The sequence below is a fragment of the Lissotriton helveticus genome, chromosome 7, assembly GCF_964261635.1.
Source record: "Lissotriton helveticus chromosome 7, aLisHel1.1, whole genome shotgun sequence".
In the NCBI taxonomy this organism is placed as follows: Eukaryota; Metazoa; Chordata; class Amphibia; order Caudata; family Salamandridae; genus Lissotriton; species Lissotriton helveticus.
This window is the reverse complement of record NC_136068.1, coordinates 400,071,379-400,088,073: the sequence shown is the minus strand read 5'-3', so window position 1 is coordinate 400,088,073 and position 16,695 is coordinate 400,071,379. Positions and strand designations below refer to the sequence as shown.

General features: G+C 50.4%; 1 protein-coding gene across 1 annotated transcript in view; it reads left to right on the top strand.

Moving 5' to 3' along the window:
- The window catches only part of TUFM (Tu translation elongation factor, mitochondrial), a 210,473-nt gene that overhangs the window by 169,927 nt on the left and 23,851 nt on the right, over positions 1-16,695 (top strand). Inside the window, exons 8-9 of the mRNA XM_078652266.1 lie at positions 2,386-2,490; positions 2,975-3,126. Of these exons, the coding sequence (XP_078508392.1) occupies positions 2,386-2,490; positions 2,975-3,126 (257 nt within the window). The remainder of the gene's footprint in view (positions 1-2,385; positions 2,491-2,974; positions 3,127-16,695) is intronic.

The window sequence follows — 16,695 nt, the reverse complement described above, 5'->3', positions numbered from 1 at the left end:
AGTGTACAGAACTGACGTCCGCGCGCGTTGGCGTGTCGAAGTAGCTCCAACTATGTCATCTCGGCGACTACGACGTACGCGGAGCCGCACAACGACGCCTACCGACGCGCAGGGTTACTGCTGACGAAAACTTTCCGGATCCAGACTGACGCCTGGGGGTAATTCTAAGGTAAGGAATCTATCACTAACTAATGTTTCTTACAGATATATCATTACCGAAAGTAAGTAACTTGTTCGTTGGAACCGCACACTTCAAACGTAGTTGAATGTTCAAATCCATGTAGGCGCATTGGGGTTAGTCTCCTTAGCTCGTCACCAGTGTAAAATCAAGAAGCATGAATAAAAGGAAGATCCAGAGTAGAGGAAGAAGTTTATTCCAAGTACAAAAGGTCCCATCCATCCAGCAAGCTGTGCTAGGTACAACTTAACTAACTCCTCAACAATCTGAGAACACCATGTTCTATCACCATGGTGCTACTCAAATGAACACACTGTATATCAGGCCTATGGACCGGGAAATAAGCACATTACTACAGTCACTAACTACTTCGCAGCCCCCATCCCTTCACTTCTTTACAGATATGGTCCCGGCGATCTTCAAGAACCGCTTCAAATACCATATTGGCATTTCCCTTGCGTACGGGGCTCGGCGTATTATTGTTGTGACCGCCGTCTCTCATATCCTACACACCTGGAAATGACATCAGGTGGACCCATAGGACACCCCCTCCCACACCCCCAAATTAGCAAAGCAAGCAATGTCTCCCCACCATGGCAGTTGCACAGGAGCCCCTTTTCACAGTTGACCTCAGGATCCAACCTGTGAATAGCGTGCTGCAAGTAAGCTGCCTTGTAGTAGAGTTCCATGTTTGGGATCTCAAAGCCTTCCCAGCCCCATGTTGGTTTGAGCATGGTCAGTCCTACTCGTTTCTTCCTACTCACCCAAAGCAGATCCACAATTGGGCTATTTACATGAAATATCGTCTGGGATCTCATAGAGCGTGCCCTGTACAGTATACAGACAACGGGGAAGCATGATCAACTTTACTATGGCAGCCCTGCCTATCAGGGACAAAGGGAGGTCTCTCCAGAACCTGACAGACACCCACAAACCCTCCACTACCCTGCCAGTGTTAAGATTCAGGAACTTCTAATCTGTGTGAGCGATCATGATTACCAGATATCTCACGCTGTCAGACTCCCAGGGGAGTCCCACATGTGGAAGTGCCTCTGCAAGAATCTCAGCCAGCTCTCCCAGAGGGAACAGTTTAGATTTTCCTTGGTTGACATGAAGTCCTGATACCTCCCCAAACTCCCGCAATGCATTCTGGAGTATAGGTACAGAATACTCAGGGCTCCTCAAATGGGACATCATCAGCGCATAATTAAACCACGTGCTTGGTCTCACCCTCTGCAATCCCCCTGGGGTCCATGGAACGGCACAGCACCTCCGCCATTGGCTCCACAGCCAATGCAAATAGGAGGGGTGGTAGAGTACATCCCTGCCGAGTGCCACTATGCAGTTGAAATCTACTCAAAACCCCTACATGCTAGTACAGAGTAGTTTGACCCTGTTGATATACTTGGGCCACCATCTCCAGTACTTGCCAAAGGTAGCCCCAGATCACGGAGTCGAGTGCTTGTTCGATGTCCAGGCATGCCAGGACATAATCATCACCTCTTAGCTGCGGTACATGAACGACGTGCAACAGTTGTCTCAAATTATTAAGCGTACTTCTTTGTGGGATAAATACACTTTGGTCAGTGCGAATTAAAGCTGGTAGTCGGGGCAACAAACATGCCGCCAATATGCCACTGAGGATTTTAACATCCACGTTTAAAAGTGAGAGTAGCCTACATGAGGAGGCTTTAGTTGTGTCCTTCTTGGTTTATGCACCAGCAGGATCAGTGCTTCACGCATGGTGTCTAGCAACTGCCCCTTCTGGAGGGCCTCATGGTAAACCTCAAGTAATCTGTCCACCACCGTGCCCGCGTATGGCACATGACTTGTCCTGCTGAAAAGGGTTTTAGATGTGTAATTTAATTTTTTTTTTACCAAGATACAGTTAGAGGTTTTCTTCAATTGAAGCACTGAGTGAATATTTTTTATATTAATCTGTTTATTTTGACGCGCCACCATCTTTTCCCCACGTCAGAGCGCAATGTATACATACTTACTGAAATCTAATATCAGTACATCAAGGTGAGGCATGAGAGTTGTTAGTGTTGAGGCATATGTTTAGTTTGAATGGTGAGGAATGTGGACATCAATTCAAGGATGAAGTGAGGGTTAGAATCTTATTTGCTTAATGAATCCTCCATGTTGGAAGTAAATGTTGCCCTTTTTATATTGCTTTTGTAATTTAGTCCATTTATGTCTGGCAGGTCGTGGAACAGTGGTGACTGGAACAATGGAGAGAGGAACAGTGAAGAAAGGAGATGAATGTGAATTTATTGGACATAATAAACACATTCGCTCTGTTGTAACAGGTCAGATTCCTACTATGTACCTACTATGTACTATGTACCTATGTACCTACTTCTAAATGGTTGCATTTGAAACACTGACTGCTTATTGTGCCCCCGCTTGGATAAGTGGTCCGACGCCTAGCACGTCTACCAACTGTCACCAACCACTATACAGCTTACCTTACTGTGCAGACCATGGTCTTTGGTTTCATCACTGTTGAGGTTTTGTTTCAGCTGCATACATGCAGGAGGACATAATCTCATTCTGTTGATAGACTTCCCAGTAATGTCTTGGAACCTCCCTTTTTGGGCTCGATTAATACCTCTGGTTCAGAAAAATGCTATAGGTGTTATTGCTATCTGTTTGGTAGCCTCTTCTCTGCTTCTGTCCATCTTGACCTTATTACTTCTGTACACGCTTTTCCTCACATTTTATAGATGGTGAAGAAATATTTATCGATTTTTGGGGAGCCTTTGTGCACCTCATTTTATTACTACTTTGCAGGTATTGAAATGTTCCATCAGAGCTTGGACCGTTCTGAGGCAGGCGATAACCTCGGTGCCCTTGTGCGAGGGCTGAAGAGAGAAGATATTCGGAGGGGGATGGTGATGTGCAAGCCGGGTTCCATAAAACCCCACCAGAAAGTTGAGGCACAGGTAAGTGTGATTTGAGGAAAAACAGGGTATGTGATGATTCATGTGGATTTTACAGAGTCCTAGATTATCCTCCTCATTCACAGATTGTCTAACGGGAGGAGAATCTTAGGATAGAGACTACATTCTAGAACTATGTGATTGGAGGTGTTGCCTTAAATAACCTCTGTCAAGTGCTGGTATAACCAGGATAAATGTCCTGGAATTTGCATACGATTCAGGAATTATCTGACGGGTAGGTAGGCAGTTCCTAGTTAATTCATTGAGAAATAGCATCACTTTGTTTTCTGTTCAAATTAGTTAAATGCAGAAACACTGTGAAAACTATTGCATTTGTCCCTGATAAATACAATTAAACATATCCTACCATGATACCATGCATATATAATTGAAGGAGTTATTCCGGTACCATTAAAACCAAACCTCTTACATGATGCCCTTCACCTACACCGTTCTGTAACCATCATCTCTTTATCATAATCTTATACCTTTAACCCCTTACCTCAAACTATTAACCCGATACCCTTAACCTTTAAACCTATACCATTATACCCTAAACTCTTAACACCTGACCCTTAACATCTAACCCTTATAATCTCAAAACTTTAATAACCCTATATCGTTAAACCTAACTTTGTATACTTAACCCCTCTTCTCTACACCCATAACCTATATCCCTTTGACATTAATTCAATACATTTTGGGAAAAAACATGTAGTGTTATTTCTCCTAACCTAGGCCTTAATAGCAAAGCGACCTTTTACCTACATTTGTCCTACCTTGCTCTACATAACGGTTCTAGCAATAACCTTTTACCCAGTTATGTGCTGAATAAATGTCGATTGGGTTCCTTGAAACTAGCCTCCTTTATTATGCATGAGGGTTCTTAGCATCATATCTTAATCCCCTGCACATGACGTATATAACAGGATTAACATTCTCTGTACTAAAGTCATCCCGATCTTCATCCTTGGGCGACAGGGCTACTCTGCATGGTTACAATTATTGTTTCCGCTTAATTTACATAATCCAAATCATAACATATCAATTTAGGTAGAACCCCCAGGGCTACCCCTTTGATATAAAAGAACCGCACCTTCACTAGGTAGCTTGAGGAGACGCTTCTACGCTGACACTGAGGTCCCAACACACTGAAGCTTCAACATGCAGTGGTCTGACATCTCTTGAGGGGTGTCCGACTCGTGACCAAGACGGGGTCCTTCCTTCTCTCCCATCAAGTAATGTGGTTGGCTCCTTTCTAGGGGGTTCCTGGCTTCACACCCACATACATTCTAGGTACTCTTAGGTAGGATCTGCATCGTAGGAGTATGAAGAGATTACTGTTTTTATATATGCCTACATATATTCATAGCTTTAGCACCATGGGAGAAATGGATCTACTGTTTTAGTGCTTGTAATCTCTTACGTTTGCTTCTGTCTACTGATTGTTGCAGCACATATGTTTTATACTAGAATGGCACTGGTTCAGTAAATGCTAATTGAAAAGCTTCCCCAACGTTTCACTCTGAGACTAAGTGAGCACGATTAACTGAGCGAAAAGTGCTGTACTGTTTCCATGATCCCTGAAGGGTCAAGGGTTATCTTGTTCAATGGTTGCCAGTAACTATTCGCTCCTTGGTAAGGTTAGGAGGCTTATGGTGGCACTGAGCGATATCTGGTCTAAAGGCAGAAATATCCTACGCGGTGCCCGGAACCAGTCTTGTCACTAAGCTCCTATATATTTTTTGAAACTACACAACAGTAGGGAAATGTTTTTTTTTTTGTTAAGAATTCTTTTTTTAGAACTAATGAGAAGTTTTATTTTTGGGAGATTTACTTACAATGTTTTAGGGCAGCATTAGGAGGTATAGACTGCCTAAATTATTATTTTTAGGGCTCGGACTGACTCCTCCCAGTGAAACTGGGAGGAGTTTCGAGAACTAATGTTAAAGGAGAAAAAAAAGAAGAAGTATCTCCTAGGGCCTTGGTGAGAGGAATTCCACACATTCCTTAGCGTTTTCTGTCATCTGGTCAGTGATTCGTCTTCCTTGTGTTTTCGTTTTAATAGGCTTGAAGTGATAGGGTAAATGTAGTTTTGTTCCGCCATTTTGGGCATATTTCGTTCGTGCTCGCGCAAAGAAGTACATAAATTATAATTAGGAGCTGTCAGGGTGCCTCCGTTAGTGAACGGGCGCGTTCACAATTCTGCAGCGCTCAGCGCGCAGCTTCCTTGTTGTATTAGCAGCTGCTTAATGTATGTCCGTTTTTCGAGATTATATTTTATCGGTTTTTTGAAGATTACATTTTATCATACTGTGTTGTTTTAAAATCTTGCAATTCAGCCACAGAAAGCAGAGAACCCCACGCGCCTTTAAACCTGTAAGCAGACACTCGTCCTCCGTCACTAACCCTCCCAGACCTGAACTCCGTGCTAGTCCCTCCTGCACGGCCCCACCGACGCACCCAGTGTGCCTGAGCCCAGCAGCAAGCAGCCCCCAGCCGTCTATGAGTGGCTCCTTCCAAGCCTAATTTGTCAGATCCCGTTCTGCACAGCTGGGTGGGCAGCCCTCCAACAAATGGCAGCTGATAGCGACAAGCAGCAGGGAGGAGACACAACCCCCTCGGCAAAGCTGCCAGAGGCAAGTAGGCGTGGTATTTAGATGCCCTCTGCCACCCGGCACGGGCACAAATGGAGCTTTTTAAACACTGCTGAAAAGGTGAACGGGGCAAGAAGCCGGACGAACTCCGGATCAAGAATTCCACTGTATCAGCTGCAGCAATTCTACCATACCAGTCACAGTAGTACAATTATATATTGCGCACACTGATTCCACCCAGCTTTGTTCTGCAGAGACCTTGCCCTGATGCCCCAGAAAAATTCTTTAAACAGATTGTTTTCAATTGCGTTTTCCTTTGATTTAATTTTCTGAGTGGTGTGTGAGTGTCGATTACAGACAATTTGCAGAGAAATATATTTGCTTTAACGTAACATCCATAAAAAAAGGTTATTTTAGATCTAAAACAGGACCACATGTGAGAAATGGGGGGGGGTCACAGAGATTACTTACAGTGATATTATTTCAAGATAATAATTTATTCTGCGTGCGTTGTTCGGGTGCAGGGGGAGGCTCTACGGACAGGAAAACATATTTAGACACAACTAAACAAAATCATGTATTCAGCCACAGAAACCCAAGGGCCCCACACGCCTTCCAAATTGTGAGCAGACACTCGTCCTCCGTCAATAACCTTCCCAGACCTGAACTCTGTGCTAGTCCCTCCTGCACGGCCGCATCCCAGTCCTTTACTTTACTTCAATATTGTTGTTATCTCCTGTATTGGGTATTTACTGGGTATCAGTGCTTCAAATGAAAAAAAAAATGTTGGTGCTTCTCAGAGGTGTGTTTCTTATAATTTATTGCAAAAGCTTTAACAAATTACCTCTAGCCTGGTGTCTGGGTTACACAGTAGAGAACCCACTGGATGAAGTGAACCCTACCCTTCCTGCCTGAGCCTCCTAACACTTACTCCGTACCTGTGAAATACCTCAGCGCTTAAACAATAAATGTACGAGCATTCTGTGCATTTAATCCCACCTGTGCCTTTTTCCTTGGCATCTTAAACCCCAGTGTTGGCCCCATGTTCAGTTTCAATCCTGGGCTCTCCATTGGCTCATTGTGTGATCGCTGTGAGGTTATGCTATCCTCCTCAAACTCTGTACCAGTTGGATTCAAGGTGAGGCGTCTGTAAAAAGTGGCCCCTGTACACTATACGTATGCCAGTGCCACAGAGCCTCTCCGAGGCCCCTTTTTGCCTCATAGGGATGCCATCCAAGGCGTTTGGGCACTTTTGTTGCTTTCCATTCCTTCTTTCCCTTTGTCGACAACCCATGTGTCCTCCGTACAAACCGGAATACAGACCACTCTATAAGCATTAGGTGCTGTTGAGTGCAGAGTGCTGTGTGCTGTTGAGTGCAGAGTGCTGTATGCTGTTGAGTGCAGAGTGCTGTGTGCTGTTGAGTGCAGAGTGCTGTGTGCTGTTGGGTGCAGAGTGCTGTGAGCTGTTGAGGGCAGAGTGCTGTTGAGGGCAGAGTGCTGTTGAGGGCAGAGTGCTGTTGAGGGCAGAGTGCTGTTGAGGGCAGAGTGCTGTTGAGTGCAGAGTGCTGTTGAGTGCAGAGTGCTGTTGAGTGCAGAGTGCTGTTGAGTGCAGAGTGCTGTTGAGTGCAGAGTGCTGTTGAGTGCAGAGTGCTGTTGAGTGCAGAGTGCTGTTGAGTGCAGAGTGCTGTTGAGTGCAGAGTGCTGTTGAGTGCAGAGTGCTGTTGAGTGCAGAGTGCTGTATTGTGCAGAGTGCTGCTGAGGGCAGAGTGCTGCTGAGGGCAGAGTGCTGCTGAGGGCAGAGTGCTGCTGAGGGCAGAGTGATGCTGAGGGCAGAGTGATGCTGAGGGCAGAGTGCTGCTGAGGGCAGAGTGCTGCTGAGGGCAGAGTGCTGCTGAGGGCAGAGTGCTGCTGAGGGCAGAGTGCTGCTGAGGGCAGAGTGCTGCTGAGGGCAGAGTGCTGTTGAGGGCAGAGTGCTGTTGAGGGCAGAGTGCTTTTGAGTGATGTGTGCTGTTGAGTGCAGAGTGCTGTTGAGTGATGTGTGCTGTTGAGTGCAGAGTGCTGTACAGTGCAGAGTGCTGTACAGTGCAGAGTGCTGTACAGTGCAGAGTGCTGTACAGTGCAGAGTGCTGTAGAGGGCAGAGTGCTGTAGAGGGCAGAGTGCTGTAGAGGGCAGAGTGCTGTAGAGGGCAGAGTGCTGTAGAGGGCAGAGTGCTGTAGAGGGCAGAGTGCTGTAGAGGGCAGAGTGCTGTAGAGGGCAGAGTGCTGTAGAGGGCAGAGTGCTGTAGAGGGCAGAGTGCTGTAGAGGGCAGAGTGCTGTAGAGGGCAGAGTGCTGTAGAGGGCAGAGTGCTGTAGAGGGCAGAGTGCTGTAGAGGGCAGAGTGCTGTAGAGGGCAGAGTGCTGTAGAGGGCAGAGTGCTGTAGAGGGCAGAGTGCTGTAGAGGGCAGAGTGCTGTAGAGGGCAGAGTGCTGTAGAGGGCAGAGTGCTGTAGAGGGCAGAGTGCTGTAGAGGGCAGAGTGCTGTAGAGGGCAGAGTGCTGTAGAGGGCAGAGTGCTGTAGAGGGCAGAGTGCTGTAGAGGGCAGAGTGCTGTAGAGGGCAGAGTGCTGTAGAGGGCAGAGTGCTGTAGAGGGCAGAGTGCTGTAGAGGGCAGAGTGCTGTGTGCTGTTGAGTGCAGAGTGCTGTGTGCTGTAGAGTGCAGAGTGCTGTGTGCTGTTGAGTGCAGAGTGCTGTGTGCTGTTGAGTGCAGAGTGCTGTGTGCTGTTGAGTGCAGAGTGCTGTGTGCTGTTGAGTGCAGAGTGCTGTTGAGTGCAGAGTGCTGTTGAGTGCAGAGTGCTGTTGAGTGCAGAGTGCTGTTGAGTGCAGAGTGCTGTTGAGTGTAGAGTGCTGTTGAGTGTAGACTGCTGTTGAGTGCAGACTGCTGTTGAGTGCAGACTGCTGTTGAGTGCAGACTGCTGTTGAGTGCAGACTGCTGTTGAGTGCAGACTGCTGTTGAGTGCAGACTGCTGTTGAGTGCAGACTGCTGTTGAGTGCAGACTGCTGTTGAGTGCAGACTGCTGTTGAGTGCAGACTGCTGTTGAGTGCAGACTGCTGTTGAGTGCAGACTGCTGTTGAGTGCAGAGTGCTGTTGAGTGCAGAGTGCTGTTGAGTGCAGAGTGCTGTTGAGGGCAGAGTGCAGAGTGCTGTTGAGTGCTGTGTGCTGTTGAGTGCTGTGTGCTGTTGAGTGCTGTGTGCTGTGTGCTGTTGAGTGCAGAGTGCTGTGTGCTGTTGAGTGCAGAGTGCTGTGTGCTGTTGAGTGTATAGTGCTGTTGAGTGCAGAGTGCTGTGTGCTGTTGAGTGTATAGTGCTGTTGAGTGCAGAGTGCTGTGTGCTGTTGAGTGTATAGTGCTGTTGAGTGCAGAGTGCTGTGTGCTGTTGAGTGTAGAGTGCTGTGTGCTGTTGAGTGTAGAGTGCTGTGTGCTGTTGAGTGCTGTGTGCTGTTGAGTGCTGTGTGCTGTTGAGTGCTGTGTGCTGTTGAGTGCTGTGTGCTGTTGAGTGCTGTGTGCTGTTGAGTGCAGAGTGCTGTGTGCTGTTGAGTGCTGTGTGCTGGTGAGTGCAGAGTGCTGTGTGCTGTTGAGTGCAGAGTGCTGTTGAGTGCAGAGTGCTGTTGAGTGCAGAGTGCTGTTGAGTGCAGAGTGCTGTTGAGTGCAGAGTGCTGTTGAGTGCAGAGTGCTGTTGAGTGCAGAGTGCTGTTGAGTGCAGAGTGCTGTATTGTGCAGAGTGCTGTATTGTGCAGAGTGCTGTTGAGTGCAGAGTGCTGTGTGCTGTTGAGTGCTGTGTGCTGTTGAGTGCTGTGTGCTGTTGAGTGCTGTGTGCTGTTGAGTGCTGTGTGCTGTTGAGTGCAGAGTGCTGTGTGCTGTTGAGTGCTGTGTGCTGGTGAGTGCAGAGTGCTGTGTGCTGTTGAGTGCAGAGTGCTGTGTGCTGTTGAGTGCAGAGTGCTGTGTGCTGTTGAGTGCAGAGTGCTGTGTGCTGTTGAGTGTATAGTGCTGTTGAGTGCAGAGTGCTGTGTGCTGTTGAGTGTATAGTGCTGTTGAGTGCAGAGTGCTGTGTGCTGTTGAGTGCTGTGTGCTGTTGAGTGCTGTGTGCTGTTGAGTGCTGTGTGCTGTTGAGTGCTGTGTGCTGTTGAGTGCTGTGTGCTGTTGAGTGCTGTGTGCTGTTGAGTGCTGTGTGCTGTTGAGTGCAGAGTGCTGTGTGCTGTTGAGTGCTGTGTGCTGGTGAGTGCAGAGTGCTGTGTGCTGTTGAGTGCAGACTGCTGTTGAGTGCAGACTGCTGTTGAGTGCAGACTGCTGTTGAGTGCAGACTGCTGTTGAGTGCAGACTGCTGTTGAGTGCAGACTGCTGTTGAGTGCAGACTGCTGTTGAGTGCAGACTGCTGTTGAGTGCAGACTGCTGTGTGCAGTTGAGTGCAGATTGTTGTGTGCTGTTGAGTACAGAGTGCTGTTGCGTGCAGAGTGCTGTTGCGTGCAGAGTGCTGTTGAGGGCAGAGTGCTGTTGAGGGCAGAGTGCTGTTGAGGGCAGAGTGCTGTTGAGGGCAGAGTGCTGTTGAGGGCAGAGTGCTGTTGAGGGCAGAGTGCTGTTGAGGGCAGAGTGCTGTTGAGTGCAGAGTGCTGTGTGCTGTTGAGGGCAGAGTGCTGTGTGCTGTTGAGTGCATGCTGTTGAGGGCAGAGTGCAGATGCTGTTGAGTGCAGAGTGCTGTTGAGTGCTGTGTGCTGTTGAGTGCTGTGTGCTGTTGAGTGCAGAGTGCTGTGTGCTGTTGAGTGCAGAGTGCTGTTGAGTGCAGAGTGCTGTGTGCTGTTGAGTGCAGAGTGCTGTTGAGTGCAGAGTGCTGTTGAGGGCAGAGTGCAGAGTGCTGTTGAGGGCAGAGTGCCGAGTGCTGTTGAGGGCAGAGTGCCGAGTGCTGTTGAGGGCAGAGTGCCGAGTGCTGTTGAGGGCAGAGTGCTGTGTGCTGTTGAGTGCAGAGTGCTGTTGAGTGCAGAGTGCTGTTGAGTGTATAGTGCTGTTGAGTGTATAGTGCTGTTGAGTGCAGAGTGCTGTTGAGTGCAGAGTGCTGTGTGCTGTGTGCTGGTGAGTGCAGAGTGCTGTGTGCTGTTGAGTGTAGAGTGCTGTGTGCTGGTGAGTGTAGAGTGCTGGTGAGTGCAGACTGCTGTTGAGTGCAGACTGCTGTTGAGTGCAGACTGCTGTTGAGTGCAGACTGCTGTTGAGTGCAGACTGCTGTTGAGTGCAGACTGCTGTTGAGTGCAGACTGCTGTTGAGTGCAGACTGCTGTTGAGTGCAGACTGCTGTTGAGTGCAGACTGCTGTTGAGTGCAGACTGCTGTTGAGTGCAGACTGCTGTTGAGTGCAGACTGCTGTTGAGTGCAGAGTGCTGTTGAGTGCAGAGTGCTGTTGAGTGCAGAGTGCTGTTGAGTGCAGAGTGCTGTTGAGTGCAGAGTGCTGTTGAGGGCAGAGTGCAGAGTGCTGTTGAGGGCAGAGTGCTGTGTGCTGTTGAGGGCAGAGTGCTGTGTGCAGTTGAGTGCAGATTGTTGTGTGCTGTTGAGTACAGAGTGCTGTTGCGTGCAGAGTGCTGTTGCGTGCAGAGTGCTGTTGCGTGCAGAGTGCTGTTGCGTGCAGAGTGCTGTTGAGGGCAGAGGGCAGAGTGCTGTTGAGGGCAGAGTGCTGTTGAGGGCAGAGTGCTGTTGAGGGCAGAGTGCTGTTGAGGGCAGAGTGCTGTTGAGGGCAGAGTGCTGTGTGCTGTTGAGGGCAGAGTGCTGTGTGCTGTTGAGGGAAGAGTGCAGAGTGCTGTTGAGTGCAGAGTGCTGTGTGCTGTTGAGTGCAGAGTGCTGTGTGCTGTTGAGTGCAGTGAGCTGTGTGCTGTTGAGGGCAGAGTGCTGTGTGCTGTTGAGGCCAGAGTGCTGTGTGCTGTTGAGTGCAGAGTGCTATTGAGTGCTGTGTGCTGTTGAGTGCTGTGTGCTGTGTGCTGTTGAGTGCTGTGTGCTGTTGAGTGCTGTGTGCTGTTGAGTGCTGTGTGCTGTTGAGTGCAGAGTGCTGTTGAGTGCAGAGTGCAGAGTGCTGTTGAGTGCAGAGTGCTGTTGAATGCAGAGTGCAGAGTGCTGTTGAGGGCAGAGTGCAGAGTGCTGTTGAGGGCAGAGTGCAGAGTGCTGTTGAGGGCAGAGTGCAGAGTGCTGTTGAGGGCAGAGTGCAGAGTGCTGTTGAGGGCAGAGTGCAGAGTGCTGTTGAGGGCAGAGTGCAGAGTGCTGTTGAGGGCAGAGTGCAGAGTGCTGTTGAGGGCAGAGTGCAGAGTGCTGTTGAGGGCAGAGTGCCGAGTGCTGTTGAGGGCAGAGTGCCGAGTGCTGTTGAGGGCAGAGTGCCGTGTGCTGTTGAGTGCAGAGTGCTGTGTGCTGTTGAGGGCAGAGTGCTGTGTGCTGTTGAGTGCATGCTGTTGAGGGCAGAGTGCAGATGCTGTTGAGGGCAGAGTGCTGTGTGCTGTTGAGGGCAGAGTGCTGTGTGCTGTTGAGGCCAGAGTGCTGTGTGCTGTTGAGGCCAGAGTGCTGTGTGCTGTTGAGTGCAGAGTGCTGTGTGCTGTTGAGTGCAGAGTGCTGTGTGCTGTTGAGTGCAGAGTGCTGTGTGCTGTTGAGTGCAGAGTGCTGTGTGCTTTTGAGAGCAGAGTGCTGTTGAGTGCAGAGTGCTGTTGAATGCAGAGTGCAGAGTGCTGTTGAGTGCAGAGTGCTGTTGAATGCAGAGTGCAGAGTGCTGTTGAGGGCAGAGTGCAGAGTGCTGTTGAGGGCAGAGTGCAGAGTGCTGTTGAGGGCAGAGTGCAGAGTGCTGTTGAGGGCAGAGTGCAGAGTGCTGTTGAGGGCAGAGTGCAGAGTGCTGTTGAGGGCAGAGTGCAGAGTGCTGTTGAGGGCAGAGTGCAGAGTGCTGTTGAGGGCAGAGTGCTGTGTGCTGTTGAGGGCAGAGTGCTGTGTGCTGTTGAGGGAAGAGTGCAGAGTGCTGTTGAGTGCAGAGTGCAGAGTGCTGTTGAGTGCAGAGTGCTGTGTGCTGTTGAGTGCAGAGTGCTGTGTGCTGTTGAGTGCAGTGAGCTGTGTGCTGTTGAGTGCAGTGAGCTGTGTGCTGTTGAGGCCAGAGTGCTGTGTGCTGTTGAGGGCAGAGTGCTGTGTGCTGTTGAGGGCAGAGTGCAGAGTGCTGTTGAGGGCAGAGTGCAGAGTGCTGTTGAGGGCAGAGTGCCGAGTGCTGTTGAGGGCAGAGTGCCGAGTGCTGTTGAGGGCAGAGTGCTGTGTGCTGTTGAGGGCAGAGTGCTGTGTGCTGTTGAGTGCAGAGTGATGTGTGCTGTTGAGGGCAGAGTGCTGTGTGCTGTTGAGTGCATGCTGTTGAGGGCAGAGTGCAGATGCTGTTGAGGGCAGAGTGCTGTGTGCTGTTGAGGGCAGAGTGCTGTGTGCTGTTGAGGCCAGAGTGCTGTGTGCTGTTGAGGCCAGAGTGCTGTGTGCTGTTGAGTGCAGAGTGCTGTGTGCTGTTGAGTGCAGAGTGCTGTGTGCTGTTGAGTGCAGAGTGCTGTGTGCTGTTGAGTGCAGAGTGCTGTGTGCTTTTGAGAGCAGAGTGCTGTTGAGGGCAGAGTGCTGTTGAGGGCAGAGTGTTGATGGCAGAGTGCAGAGTGACTGTTCCAGAGAGAGCAGGGTATGCTTGTGCGCTTACACGGTGCACTGACACACAGGAGCTAAAACAAAGAACAGCTGAACGCGTGTCTTGGGAGCTTCATTGAGGCAGCCTGCCCTCTGTGAGGGGAGCAGGAAGGAGGGGACGCCTCAACCAATCAAGCGCAACTACTCACAACCTATTGTGCGATTAAACACAGGCCAAAGGGCAGAGCTAGGTCTTTTCGCATTACGTACGGTGAGCAGTGTGTGAGTGTGTAGTGTGAGCAGTGTATGAGCGTGCAGGGTGAGTAGTGTGTGAGTATGCAGGGTTAACAGTGTGTGAGCGTGCAGGGTGAACATTGTGTGAGGGCAGAGTGCTGTTGAGGGCAGAGTGCTGTTGAGTGCAGAGTGCTGTTGAGTGTATAGTGCTGTTGAGTGCAGAGTGCTGTTGAGTGCAGAGTGCTGTGTGCTGTTGAGTGCTGTGTGCTGGTGAGTGCAGAGTGCTGTGTGCTGTTGAGTGCTGTGTGCTGTTGAGTGCTGTGTGCTGTTGAGTGCAGAGTGCTGTGTGCTGTTGAGTGCAGAGTGCTGTGTGCTGTTGAGTGTAGAGTGCTGTGTGCTGTTGAGTGCAGACTGCTGTTGAGTGCAGACTGCTGTTGAGTGCAGACTGCTGTTGAGTGCAGACTGCTGTTGAGTGCAGACTGCTGTTGAGTGCAGACTGCTGTTGAGTGCAGACTGCTGTTGAGTGCAGACTGCTGTTGAGTGCAGACTGCTGTTGAGTGCAGACTGCTGTTGAGTGCAGACTGCTGTTGAGTGCAGACTGCTGTTGAGTGCAGACTGCTGTTGAGTGCAGACTGCTGTTGAGTGCAGACTGCTGTTGAGTGCAGACTGCTGTTGAGTGCAGACTGCTGTTGAGTGCAGACTGCTGTTGAGTGCAGACTGCTGTTGAGGGCAGAGTGCTGTGTGCAGTTGAGTGCAGATTGTTGTGTGCTGTTGAGTACAGAGTGCTGTTGCGTGCAGAGTGCTGTTGAGGGCAGAGTGCTGTTGAGGGCAGAGTGCTGTTGAGTGCAGAGTGATGTGTGCTGTTGAGGGCAGAGTGCTGTGTGCTGTTGAGTGCATGCTGTTGAGGGCAGAGTGCAGATGCTGTTGAGGGCAGAGTGCTGTGTGCTGTTGAGGGCAGAGTGCTGTGTGCTGTTGAGGCCAGAGTGCTGTGTGCTGTTGAGGCCAGAGTGCTGTGTGCTGTTGAGTGCAGAGTGCTGTGTGCTGTTGAGTGCAGAGTGCTGTGTGCTGTTGAGTGCAGAGTGCTGTGTGCTGTTGAGTGCAGAGTGCTGTGTGCTTTTGAGAGCAGAGTGCTGTTGAGGGCAGAGTGCTGTTGAGGGCAGAGTGCTGTTGAGGGCAGAGTGTTGATGGCAGAGTGCAGAGTGACTGTTCCAGAGAGAGCAGGGTATGCTTGTGCGCTTACACGGTGCACTGACACACAGGAGCTAAAACAAAGAACAGCTGAACGCGTGTCTTGGGAGCTTCATTGAGGCAGCCTGCCCTCTGTGAGGGGAGCAGGAAGGAGGGGACGCCTCAACCAATCAAGCGCAACTACTCACAACCTATTGTGCGATTAAACACAGGCCAAAGGGCAGAGCTAGGTCTTTTCGCATTACGTACGGTGAGCAGTGTGTGAGTGTGTAGTGTGAGCAGTGTATGAGCGTGCAGGGTGAGTAGTGTGTGAGTATGCAGGGTTAACAGTGTGTGAGCGTGCAGGGTGAACATTGTGTGAGGGCAGAGTGCTGTTGAGGGCAGAGTGCTGTTGAGTGCAGAGTGCTGTTGAGTGTATAGTGCTGTTGAGTGCAGAGTGCTGTTGAGTGCAGAGTGCTGTGTGCTGTTGAGTGCTGTGTGCTGTTGAGTGCTGTGTGCTGGTGAGTGCAGAGTGCTGTGTGCTGTTGAGTGCTGTGTGCTGTTGAGTGCTGTGTGCTGTTGAGTGCTGTGTGCTGTTGAGTGCAGAGTGCTGTGTGCTGTTGAGTGCAGAGTGCTGTGTGCTGTTGAGTGCTGTGTGCTGTTGAGTGCTGTGTGCTGTTGAGTGCAGAGTGCTGTGTGCTGTTGAGTGCAGAGTGCTGTGTGCTGTTGAGTGTAGAGTGCTGTGTGCTGTTGAGTGCAGACTGCTGTTGAGTGCAGACTGCTGTTGAGTGCAGACTGCTGTTGAGTGCAGACTGCTGTTGAGTGCAGACTGCTGTTGAGTGCAGACTGCTGTTGAGTGCAGACTGCTGTTGAGTGCAGACTGCTGTTGAGTGCAGACTGCTGTTGAGTGCAGACTGCTGTTGAGTGCAGACTGCTGTTGAGTGCAGACTGCTGTTGAGTGCAGACTGCTGTTGAGTGCAGACTGCTGTTGAGTGCAGACTGCTGTTGAGTGCAGACTGCTGTTGAGTGCAGACTGCTGTTGAGTGCAGACTGCTGTTGAGTGCAGACTGCTGTTGAGTGCAGACTGCTGTTGAGTGCAGACTGCTGTTGAGTGCAGACTGCTGTTGAGTGCAGACTGCTGTTGAGGGCAGACTGCTGTTGAGGGCAGAGTGCTGTGTGCAGTTGAGTGCAGATTGTTGTGTGCTGTTGAGTACAGAGTGCTGTTGCGTGCAGAGTGCTGTTGCGTGCAGAGTGCTGTTGAGGGCAGAGTGCTGTTGAGGGCAGAGTGCTGTTGAGGGCAGAGTGCTGTGTGCTGTTGAGGGAAGAGTGCAGAGTGCTGTTGAGGGCAGAGTGCCGAGTGCTGTTGAGGGCAGAGTGCCGAGTGCTGTTGAGGGCAGAGTGCCGAGTGCTGTTGAGGGCAGAGTGCCGAGTGCTGTTGAGGGCAGAGTGCCGAGTGCTGTTGAGGGCAGAGTGCCGTGTGCTGTTGAGTGCAGAGTGCCGTGTGCTGTTGAGTGCAGAGTGATGTGTGCTGTTGAGGGCAGAGTGCTGTGTGCTGTTGAGTGCATGCTGTTGAGGGCAGAGTGCAGATGCTGTTGAGGGCAGAGTGCTGTGTGCTGTTGAGACCAGAGTGCTGTGTGCTGTTGAGTGCAGAGTGCTGTGTGCTGTTGAGTGCAGAGTGCTGTGTGCTGTTGAGTGCAGAGTGCTGTGTGCTGTTGAGTGCAGAGTGCTGTGTGCTTTTGAGAGCAGAGTGCTGTTGAGGGCAGAGTGCTGTTGAGGGCAGAGTGTTGATGGCAGAGTGCAGAGTGACTGTTCCAGAGAGAGCAGGGTATGCTTGTGCGCTTACACGGTGCACTGACACACAGGAGCTAAAACAAAGAACAGCTGAACGCGTGTCTTGGGAGCTTCATTGAGGCAGCCTGCCCTCTGTGAGGGGAGCAGGAAGGAGG